The sequence below is a fragment of the Centrocercus urophasianus genome, unplaced genomic scaffold, assembly GCF_019232065.1.
Source record: "Centrocercus urophasianus isolate 14NV4802_14NV808 unplaced genomic scaffold, USGS_Curo_1.0 seq_5, whole genome shotgun sequence".
NCBI classification, from domain to species: domain Eukaryota; kingdom Metazoa; phylum Chordata; class Aves; order Galliformes; family Phasianidae; genus Centrocercus; species Centrocercus urophasianus.
Window position 1 is genome coordinate 8,054,293 of NW_024885088.1, and position 12,162 is coordinate 8,066,454.

The 12,162-nt window shown below is 41.2% G+C and overlaps 1 protein-coding gene across 2 annotated transcripts; it reads right to left on the minus strand.

Annotated features, from left to right (window-relative positions):
• Positions 1-396: 396 nt before the first annotated feature.
• PTHLH (parathyroid hormone like hormone) lies at positions 397-11,413 on the minus strand. 2 transcript variants are annotated; one of them, XM_042835061.1, is made up of 4 exons: positions 11,383-11,413; positions 10,199-10,320; positions 4,378-4,800; positions 397-509 (listed from the first exon to the last, which is right to left on the minus strand). In XM_042835061.1, exons 2-4 carry the CDS (start codon positions 10,300-10,302, stop codon positions 500-502), a joined length of 537 nt encoding a protein of 178 aa, XP_042690995.1. In that variant the 5' UTR covers positions 10,303-10,320; positions 11,383-11,413; the 3' UTR covers positions 397-499. The 2 variants fall into 2 exon arrangements, with proteins under 2 accessions (XP_042690995.1, XP_042690994.1); XM_042835060.1 differs by lacking the exon at positions 11,383-11,413 and having other exon boundaries at positions 10,199-10,478.
• Between the last annotated feature and the right edge of the window lie 749 nt (positions 11,414-12,162).

Consider the following 12,162-nt stretch of genomic DNA (forward strand, 5'->3'; position numbering starts at 1 on the left):
TTAGATTATATTTTATTAAACATTCTTTACAAATTTTAAAATACTGCTATTATACATGCACAAAGGAAAATCAGTTTGAAAAATTTTGTGTAGGCATTCATTGAAGTCAACCACAAAACAGGAACATTTAATACCAGTTCTCAATATATATCTAAAGTGCATTATGTTACAAAAAATAGAGAAAGTCAGCAGCACCAAGATACGTTCACAAAATAAATACACCAATCAACAAAATAAATTAGGGTAAATGTGACAATAATAACTGTCTTAGCCTTAGCCAATAAAAATTAAAAAAAAAAAAATAATAATAAAAAAAAAAAAAAAAGGAAAATTCACAATAACCAAATGTGCAGTTTCAGAGAGCAATGGGACAAAAAGGTTTTATTCTGAGCATTTACAATATTTACAGGTAATAAATATTTTAATACTTCCCATATGTTCTATGTTCACTATTACAGAATACTGCAATATGTCTTCCAAAGTTGTCTTGCTGAAAATATCAGCGCCTCCTGCAGAGAAAAAAAAAAAATGGAAAAAAACAAAACCAAACAAACATTAATTTTTCACTTTAAATATATAGATCCAATATTAATAACAAGAGTTACTCAGACTATAGTGAGTGCACCTTGGTAATAAGCATTTGCACAAATAAGAGCTGGTTAAATGTGCACTACAGTATTAGATATATTTTCAAAATCTATTTCTTTCAGTGTATCTCAGCTGACAGTATGAAGACCCGTAGTTTATTGACTTAGACCATCTACTCTGCTACGCTGTAATCTCAGACAAATAGGAAAGAACTTTGGTTTTCTGTAGGGCCTTACAAAATAACATTCCTGAGTGCAACAGGTAGAAAAAATGTATCAGTCTATAATAAATATATCAAGGGGGTATAGTTGAAGAATTGAGAAATTTCATTTGAGGATAAGAAAAATAAATTTCCTTTTGAACATTCTGGCAATCACATCCCTCTTGCATAAGCAGCTTGGGCATTGGCTGGTTTATGATTAGAATTGTCCCACAGGATTATTCAGTCTTTCTCACGGTGAGACCACCAGACAGACAGGGGTCTGTTCATCATGGATCTGTGTATTTCTGAACTGTCATGACCTTGAGTTCAACATTGTTGAAGTCAGTTTAGGTCTTAAAGAGAAGGGATCCTTTACAGCATGTCTCTTTAACGAGTTTAATAAAAGAAGAGACTTTATTCCTGAAACTCTCCCTTTCTGAGCCAAACATCTAGGACTGGAAAGAAAATGAGTATCCCATGTTAGGCCATGACTCCTGTTGCACTCAGACAAAGATGAAAAATTCAGTGTCAGCTGTATACAGCTCTAAGATTTGGGAGCTTTCTAAGGGATGCTAGTGGGCTGGTGTGAGTTCTGTAACACTTCTTTCCTTGTGAGCATGGGAGAACAAAAGCAGAGCCTGCTTCTATCTGGCGCACGTAGTACTTGCTCTACATTATTTCAGCGCTGCAGGAAACGCTGAAGGGTTGGGCTTTTTTCCCTTCTGCTGCTGTGAACAGCACATTTCTGTAATGCACCTTGGTTCCCTGGGAAACAGCTATAGAGTGGAATGCAGAGCTATAGGACAGAGTGTGATTCGCTCTGCTTCTGGATGGATCACTGAAGCTGTGGGTAGCGTTCCACATGGCAGACGTGTGTGGGCGTGAGACACACACAAAACAGCAAATCCTTGAGAGTTTAAGGGGATATTTTTATGTTCACATTGCAAGGGAAACTACATTTAACACAAGGGAGTCTGCTCGTTTGAAAAGTTTCTTAGGAAATTAGGTAATAACAGTTTAATTGAATTGGAATGGGAATAGAGCTAGAATGTTCATGAGAAAGAATTTTTAAGTGCCTGGAATGGAACTACTAGCATGAAGCTCCTCAGTGATTAACCAGGGTAATATTAGGATGTGTTCAGGCTGTAGCATAACAATGGCACAGTTCATGCAGCATGACTGTATATGTGTATCTGCACTACACAGGGCTGTTTTTAAGAGGGTGACATTTTCACTCTGGCTTGAATTCTGGTCTTTATTGTAGAGTTTAAGCTAAACCACAGCTCAACAGTGAACTTTGTACTAATGACTACTTACAAGATATTTTCTGTGATTTTGCCTCTGATTGTCTACATTTATGAGATAGTTTTCATAGCAATTAAAAGTTTTGGTCTTTTTTCTGATCTAAACTCAAAGTTTTGGAACAGAGATTGGGCAGAGAGTTGGCATGAGGATTTTAATTCAGCCTATAGTATAATAGCAGGAAGGAATAAGATGTACGGGGGTAAAACAGGCTACTGCACTATGCATATCCATTTCTTCATTGTAAGGAAGTTATGCTCCTGCTGAGCTGAAACTAGTAGCGTGCTACAAAAACAGTTTTTACCAATGTAGTATTTGGATATCATGTTCACATGATCCTTCCTTGTACAGCACCAGCAAATAGAGGAGAAGATCCTGATTTAGTTCAGTATTGCTGAGGAATCAATTTCACCAAAACTCAGTCATCCCTCCATCTAAATTGTCCCCTATATGCCAGTAACAGCACAGAAAACTGCACCGAACCTGTCTCCCTCTATCTAAAGCAAAGACAGGAAGTTAGGTCTTGCATTCATTTAGATCTTAAATCTTTTGTCAACCTTCAGAGATAATTGTAGATTCATACTTGAGCTGGGCAGAACCAACATAGTATACTCTGTCCTTGTGAAGGAGGAAAAGTGTTTTCCTGTTTCAGGGTTGCTCTTTAATTTTTTTCAATCAAATATCTACAGTACAGGGCCTCTAAAGAGGCCTCTAGATTCCTAAAGGAATTTGCTTCTGTAATGTCATAATCTTGGACATGTTGGGCAACAGTATCAAAAAGGTAAAGTCAGGATTCCAGCGTAAACTTACTGCCTTCAGTTATTCAATCATGACTGAAACAGGAAGACTAAATTCAGACTACTGTCTAAATTCAGGCTTATATCTGCCATTCTCTTACAGCTCCTTGTGGTTGTATACACAAAGAAATAGTCAAATTGCCCATGGATTTTTTTCCCTACTATCATGATCTCTATGTGTTGCAAACTCTTCTGCCACCGCAGTTCCTTAAGACCTACTGAAAGTTCAGATATCTCCTGACAGGAGCACCAGAACGTGCCTTCCTTAGGCGACTGCGACAAATCCATCCTCTCTTACATCACTAATGACTACTATAGCCACACTAACAGGTTTGTGGCCAGGGATGCTGAATGATTGGCCTTGGATACCAGTAACTTGAGTAGATGCCAACAGAAGTTGAGACAATAGAGTATGCTGCAATCAACACCCTCTGAATTCTAACAAAAGTCTGAATTTTATAAGTCTCACAGCTGGCATCTCTTTCTAAGGGACATCCTGTGATCAAGTGGTATTTCTGTTGTGTCTCATTGTGCCAAAGCAGAAGGAAAGGAGACAGAAGGGTGAGTTTTCTTTGTTGTTGAGAATGAAAACACTTGAGGATAACTGAGGAGATGATTACTTGGCCTTGTCCACAAGTGTACAGACTTCAATTAAACTGAGATAACTGCAAGAGGATGAGTCACTCGGCGCACCTCTGCTTGAAATTTCAGTACACCTCTGCCCTACAAACCCTTCATTGTCATACATGAGGAAAGCACACCTACTTCCAAAAGTAAGGCTCAACATTTTTCAGCAGCCGTGTAATTGTTTCACAAGCTAGTTGAAGTATGAAGCTGAATTAAAAAATTCTAATTGCATGGAAAATCTTGTGGCAAAAGACTGGTCTGCACCGTTTCCAGACATTAGCATGAGGATTTTTCCATTTTCTCTTCTAAGATTAAATAGTAAAATGAAAAATATAAGGTAGGGACAGGAAAGTTACCAGAAAGGGAAAATGTTGAGAGAAAAGAAAGGAAATTTTGTCATTTTATAAACGCAGAGCCTTAATTAAAACTCAAAGTTTTCAGTCTGTGGTGGCCTGAGATACGAAGTGAGAGACACTGGGAAGTTTTAATGAATTTGATATGCTTTCTTTCAGCAGAAATGACTGTTACTGCTATACAGTTTCTAAAAGCTCATTTTGAGAATAAGCAGTATACTAGAATTTTTTTGCAATCAGAAAAGAAGCCTTCATGGAGTGTATACTATATGATAGTGACTCTGTCACCAGAGGTAAAATACTCACTTTCTGGTGCAGATTTGACAGTGGGAAGTGGAAAGAGTTACTTACCTTGACACAATGCACAGCTGAAAAACCCACTGCGTACCTATGGCCATAAAGATACGCTACTACTCCAAATTCAAATAATGCCTTGACCTCACACACAGAAGGGTAAGAATTTCAGTAAATGTATGATATGCATGTGGAAAAGATACAGCGGAATTACCTTAAAATATGATTATGTGTAGTAATGGAGTTGTCCAAGACTGGGCTCTCAGTTACATTGCTTCCATACATGCCAGAATTTAGCCAAGCTGAGCGAGCTCGCCTCTTTTTCTTCTCTTGTTCCTTACGTTTTCCAGGCTTCGCTTTCTTTTTCTTCCCTGATACCTTCAGGGGCTGCTCCTTATAGGTCTGTGATTTGTTTGTCTCCTGAGTTAGGTATCTGCCCTCATCTTCACTGCCAAATCGGACAGGGTAGTTCTTTGTGTTGGTAGCAGGCTTAGGATTAGGTGAGACCTCTGAAGTTGCACGGATTTCTGCAGTGTTGACACCTTCAATTAAATTTTGAAGGAATATCCTTCTTCGTAAGTCTTGGATTGATTTGCCCTTGTCATGCAGTAGCTGGTGCTCTGATACAGCCCGTTTGCTGAAGAAAGAGAGGAACAGAAAGAGACATTTATGATTTGGTGACTGCCAAATGCTTGGCAGCGATCCTCTCTCCTCTAGTAGAGACCATGCACCAGATCTCAGAGCTGGAGACATCCAGTGAAATCACACTGCTGGAGCAAATCCTGATTCTCAAAGTAGCTGCTCCCTACAGAGAAAGGAAAGGCCTAAACTAGTAATAATTCTCAGCTGACTGACCACACATCACTGGATGTGGGGTTGGTTTACTCACTACTCAGTTCTAGGAAAGCTTCTAAATTCTTAATATATCACACTTCAGGCAGTAAAACCAGGAAGGTAATTTCCAGAGATAGAAAACTACAGCATCAGATAGTGGAATACAGCAGCCAAATAAGAGGGAATAACAAGTTCTGAAGCCAGAAGCTGTATTTATACAGCATCATTCTAATAATTTTCTTCTGCACAGTCACATACTTAGTAAATATAAATAAATGCATGAAAGCGTATTTCAGTTCTAAATTTAAATAAGTACAATTGTAGGAGTGTAATGGAAAAATGTTCAGATTTGTGTGCCTGAAACATAAGCTCTTCTGTCCATAATGAGCTATCCAGAGAGGCAGCTTGCTCAACAGCAGTGATGAATATCAGCCGCTCATGTTGATTTTGCTACTTGGTCACTTACGTCTAATTACATTTTTAGATGTCTTCATGGCATTCCATTAAAATGTGAACTTTATGGGACAGACTCCTTGTCTTTGCGAAGTTTTACGTTAGCCCTCCAGAGCATTTTGGTTTCAATAAGTCTCTGGTATTCTTTCAAAGTTCATGATATTTTAGTTCACTGATCTCTTTCTAGATTCTAGAGGAATTAGGAGATGGTTATAAATCTGTCTTTCAGAGATTTCGTATTGGCAGATAAGGCATGAAGTGTCTGAGGAAAGAAGATATAAGTGGCACCTGTATAATAAATAACTGTGAAAAATAGCCTTTTTTTCTTGGTGTGGGATAGATGCACAGCTGCACTGTGAACCACAGAAAGAGTGCAGGCTGGGATTTTAGTCATGTTCTCATGAACACTTTAATAAGTTTATCCTTCCAATTGTCCTACTTCAGTGTGCTGAAATTGGCTACGTATCCTCTCATCTTGTATCAGGGTACTGTATGTGACTGGATTCTTACTGGCCAAAGAAAATGTATTCATTGCCTTGCCCATCGTGTAATTATTTGGTCAGCTAGCTGAATACATAGCTATTTCTGAGCACTGGTAAAATGGGAGAAACACACAAATGTTAGTGAGCATTCCTTCCTTCCTGCCTTCCTGCCTTCCTATCTCTAATCATCCTGCAAGATTTCAAAACATGGTGGACAATGATGGTGTGCTAAATGGTTGGAAGTGTTCTGTAATTTATCTTGCAGACTCCCTTTAGATTTGTGATTTGACCAACGCTAGAGCTATTTGAATTTGGTAACTTCATGTAGCATGGGTTTAAGAGGATCCCTTTCACTATTTATCTTTGTAAATTTGCAATTTTGTTAGTATCAGGTTCGACTGTTTAGTTCAAGTGATACTGCATCTCCATTACTCCACATAAAATTCAAACACTTCTCCCATTCTACTGACAGATGGCTGTTTTTGCAGGAAATGATGCAACCAGGATACTTGCTCAAAATCAGGCTTATGTACTCAAGTTTGGGAGCACACATTTAACCAAAAATTGTCTGTGATGCTTCAAGTGTCCCCAAATCAGATGAACATCAGATGAACATCAGATGACTTCAGGCCTTAGGGCAAGTGCTTTATGTCCTCCAACTCAATGTTTCCAAGCAAAAATGCAATACAATAATACTAAGCTGAACCCATATTGTTTTATTCTCTTCAATACAGCTGTGACCATTAATGTAAGCTCAAGATCTCTCCCAGGATAGTTTTTTCTGACCAGTTCAACTCTCCAATAACCATCTCTAACAATCTTCTCATTAAGGTCAATCTGATCAGCAAGTGCACCAGTAAAACTAGCACCTTAGTCTCCTCTGAATACTACTTCTCTGCTCTTTGTCAGGCTGTCCATGGTGGTGCACATTACTGTCCCAGCTTCAGTAATCTATTTTCCCAGAATTTTTGCATGGAAAATGCTCTCCTTCTCCTCTTTGAGTCTGTAAAAACATGCAAAACCTTTGTGATTTACTGAGACTAAAATAGCGCTATTTATCACAGACAGCCTAAAGCCACCCTGATCCTTTAAAGGTTATTTGGTCAATTTACCCTCTGTGACAAAATTCTGAATCTCTAAAGCCTGTTATGAAAGTACTCTCAATTGAAAAGCTTTTCCATTTTACAGAGCTGAAGCCTAAGTATTTAGTTCCGGATCACAAAAGACAGTCAAAGAGCATTATACAATCTACATATTGTGCAAGTAGGCATTTCCAAAATGATTCAAAGACTGACATGTGAAGGGTTAGTGTGCCAAACAGGGTGGGTTTCTGTTTAAATGTCTGTATGATATTTAGCATCAAGTCTGTCCCCAACTAATGATCTGCTATTCCAGATAATTGCATAACATTACACAGTGTTACATTTCATATGACTTTTATTACTCAGCCAGGCTAAAGGATTACATTTTGCCTACCAATTTCCTTTTTATGCTCCAGATCGAAATATCCCTAAACAAAGAAGATATGGCAGATATATATCTCATTGACCTTCTACCTCCTTCTACTCAATTACTCGAACAACCCTTTTGTTTATAAATCAGAGAAAAATACTTGCCCAAGATTGATGTAAGAAGTACTTCATACTGCAGATATTAACAATATCTCACCCCTACACACCAAGCAGGAACGTAATGGAAATTGAAATGATTGCGTTCACATGTCAGGGACAATATGTAAAAAATATTTGACTGTTAGGGTTAAGATGACCCACTGGAGGTTCCTTCCATCCTTCTATAAGAGCATCTATAATTCAAGGAAAAAGATTCTGACACCAAACCAAGTACAGTAAATACTAAACTAACTCATGGGAGGTGCTTTTGAGAGGATGGTGATGGTTTGTATTTGAGCAGAGTGCCCAGATTAACCACTGTACCCAAGTACACTGTGTGCATATGAGACCTAATGTCTTGTGGGAGAAATATTAGAAAGTCATTCTGACTTTAAGCATGTGCTTTCAGATAAGCTGTTCTGTTCAGGCACATTTTTCTTATTTTTTGTTTTCTCAGTAACTAGAGTCACCAAGAAGAAACGCTTTTCAAGCAACAACTTGCTATTTCAGAATTCCTCTTCTTTAACTGTTATTATCCTTGACTGTTCACATTGAATCTGATCAGCAAAATAACTGGAAAGGATTCAGTCAACTCACTATCTGGGTTTTGCAAGACAGAGCGCCCTTGCCACTGGCTCCAATGGTTCAGCAGCTTTCATTCCCTATCTCGGAGTTATGAAAAATATTTTCAGCAGGTTTGGGGACATGGTGCAGCAGCATTTGGGCATGCTGATAAAAATATAGAATTTCACTTTGAGACATTATTGGGTTTCTCAGAAGTTCTGTAGTAACTAAAATATTTCCATAACAAATAAGCCTGGCAATCTTTTCTTGGAACAATTTGATATGGCTTTCCTTGAGAGATTTGTCTTAGCAAGGCCTGGAGAACCAAACCTGTTTCATTTTGACTATTTTTGCATGGCTATAAGAACATGCTTTGGTATTCTCATTCGCTACTGGGTTAAGCATTTTAATGAAAACAAACCTATATATTATATCTGTCTGTATACACACATACACACACATATATATATAGACTTAAGTGAGTTATTAACCATTAACTCTAGGAATGGTTTGTGGTGATATTAAAACAGGACACATGTTTGAGTGTGGTGTCTGTGTTTGTGCTGTACCCACAAACAAAACAATGTGAATGCCACTAACTAACAGCTAACTGGTTTCTTGTGCATGTTTTACATGCCATGGCAAAGAGGTGGCTGAGTAATATGTTTCAAGTGTTTAACTTCCACTTTTTTTCTCCCGCAGCCAGGATGGAATCGGGTTGTTGGGAAGACCTCTAATCCTGACTTCTATAAACAAATGTTAGAACAATGCTAACCTCTCTCAAGAAGAGAAAGATTATTTCTCAGCAATTTTTATTTTTTACAAATTTGGCTTATATCCAGTTCAGAGTTTCTCAGCATAGGAAATACAGCATTTTAATGCACTTCAATTATTTTAGGATTTTATATATGAAACTAAAGATTTGATCCTCTGGGTAGACAAAGATTATGCTCTTAAATGAAAAGAAATAGCTCAACTGTGGCTTTCAGGAATAGAAAACAGCTAAACACTAACAGATTTGGTAGAACACATTGTAGCACTAGCAGCAACATGATGTTCTACACAATTTGCTGTAGAAATTTGCTAGTAGGAAATCGTAATAGCTGTCTGCTCGGTGCCAAAGTTCAGGCGTGTTTGAAGTTGCTTCACCTGGTGGATATTCTTGTTACTCAAACAAGAGAAGAAGTGATATTTGAAAATTTTGTCCTTATGGACGTAACAAAACAGTTACAAGGAAACCCATGTGAAATTGCTTGCTGTGTTATGTTTCCCCACATGTTGTAACTGAATTTTCTAACACTCTTTCTGTAGCTCAACTTCCTCCTGAATTCCGTAAGAATATAGCCCTCCACAGTCTGTCTAAAATGTTTCTACTTTGAAAAATCTGATGCAAGCCCAGTAAGAGCCAGTGAAATACACATGTAAGGCAACTGCTCCTGCATCAGCTCAGTGGTTTCTCTTCTGTATTTTGCTTAGGATATATTAGTATGAGCCATGATGATTATTTTGGAAGGAGCAAAAGGATCGTTTCCTGAAGAGAATCTCTTAAGTTACATTATAATTAGTCAGAAATACGCTTTTGTTTTTAAGTCATATGTTGGACTCTCTTTGAAAAATAAATAAATAAGTAGCTGAAGTGCCAGTCCAAATAGAGTTCAGTTCCCCAGTTTCACGATGGCTGTAACTGATGTGCATTTTCACTACCCTTATCGATACCGGCTCTGTGCCAGCACTGAAGTACATGGCATTTCGTACTACTTGCAGAACCGGCAACAACCCGATCAAACGTACAACTCCCCTCAGAAGTGCAAAGAGGTGCACCAGCAATAGCTCACCTCCGGCAAGCGTGCAGCTGCACGCTGCTCCCCGCAGGTCGGAGTCCCTCTGTGCCGGTATTGCCTTCCCAGTACTCTGTCAGCACAGAAACTTCCCCGAACGTCCCTTGCCATTGTCTCAGCCCAAACCGAGCCCAGAGCAAACTGAGGCAGGCAGCCCAGTCCACAGCCATGCTTACCAGGACTCCCCTCAGCACCCCCGGGGTCCCGGGCCCTCCTCACCCACACCCTGACCGAAAGAAATTTAGGTAACTCACAGTCTGCGGCTGATCCCCTCTACCGATCTTCCGTAGGAGGGCACAGAATAACTCAGCAGAAACACCGCGAAACTCCACTGCTGGAAGAGTTTCGTGAACATCATATCCTCCGGGGCTTAAACCTGCAAGGAAAGGAGGGGTCAGTCCTGAGCGACACATGCGCGGGCTCCGTCCCCAGGCAGTCCCTTGCTGTCAGTTCTGCCAGCTCGCAAGCTGGGAAGGATAAACAACTTTTGGAACTCTTCGCAACAGCTCACTTCTTCCAAACTTTGCTCCGTCTCTCGCCTTTCCTTGCTGTCTGCCGCTCGCTCGCTTCCTCCCTCCCTCCGTCCGTCTCTCCGCCCTCTCTCTGTCTTCGGCCTCCCGGACGCAAGATCTCCCTTAACACTAGTTTAAAAAAAGTCTAGCTCGTATTTGAATCGTGTTAAAGAGAGCGTCCCCCCGAACAGTGTTCAATTCTAAGCTGGAAAGCGGCTGTCCCAAGGCTTTATGTTACAAGAGAAGCCCTCTTTTCCAATAAGGAAAGATTTCCAAAAGTCATCTCAGCTCCTATTGTAAACATACACTCACACAGGTCCAGGCGGGCAGAAAGTCACTTCTCTAAGTATACCTCTGCAAAAGTCAGATTCACACCCTCTGTTCCTGAGAAGTTGCGTTCTCACTGTGACGAACGCCCCGAAGAAAGTAAGGAGCTCTGCCCAGCAGTTCCATGTCTAAGCGGGGCAGCGCGGTGCCGCCCGGGGGTTGGTAGGCACGCTAAGCCTCGCAGGTTGGAGGCCGCGATGCTCAGGCGGCCCGGGGCAGCCCGCGGGAGAGCTGCGGGAGCACGGCGGACTTTGCAAAGAGATGGCGCCCGAGGAACATGTGCGGAGCCCTGTACGTATTCGCAGCCAGAAGAGAGGCTGGAAAGCAGCACTTCCCGGGACCGGGATCAAAAGGGAGCGGAGAAAGGGAAACACCCGACAACACAGGCACGCAACAGACCCTGAGCGCTCCGGCCAAGCAATCCGCATCTTCTGCAGCCGAGCTTTTTCCTCTCTCCCTTTCCCTTCCCCACTTGGTGTTTACCCTCAGGTCAGCACCTCCCCTGCCGCAACACGAATCCTCCATCCGAGGGGCAACTTCCAGCTCAAGCCCCAAAACCCAGTCTAGGATCCTTTCCACCTTTCCTTACTCACACCTACCGTTGTTCGTCGCAGTTCCTCTATTAGCTGGAGGGCTGATTCCTAATGATGTTAATTGTACGCTAGTAAAGGCGGGGAGGGGGAGGGCTGGGGGGGAGGGCTGGGGGAAGGACTCGGTGTCTACGAACACAAGCGCTCTTGGCCAAAAAAGTAAGTTAGTGGAAAGTTTTCTCCTCCTCTCCCTTTCGCCTTCACTTTCTTCCCGTGTGGAAGTGGTTCCCGCCAGGGAGATTCATCCCCTGGGTCAAGTCGCTCTGCAGGGCGGAAGGGTCAGTGGGAGCGGGGCCAGCTCGGAGCCCCCTCGAGACCCGGTCTATCCCGTATCCCTCGGGACAACCCCGGGTCTCGACACCCAGTTTTACATCTCTGGAAAACATTTATGTAAAACCAAAGTTACCACAGTCCTCCCTTTTCTCCAGCCTACATGAGCAAAGAAACTGCCCCTGGCCCTGCTGAAGCAATGAGAAAGCCGAGGAACCGCGGCGTGTCCCGTTCCTCTTTTCCCCTGAGAGCTCGATTTAGAGCAAAAGCTTCTCCTGAGCCCTCACTAGCCGCAACAAAACGCTGAGGTGTGCCGGGTGGTAGTTTCTGCTCATCCTCTGCCCACTGTCAGGGATGCTTTCTGGGAAATTTTGTGTGCAAGCAGAACGTTTTTATACCTGCAGATTATTTTACATTAAATGGTGCTTGCTGCCACAATAAACCCCCACCTCCTTCACCAAATTTCATAGCATGCCAGCAAATAAAACCAAAAACATAAGCGCTGTAACAGAAATCATG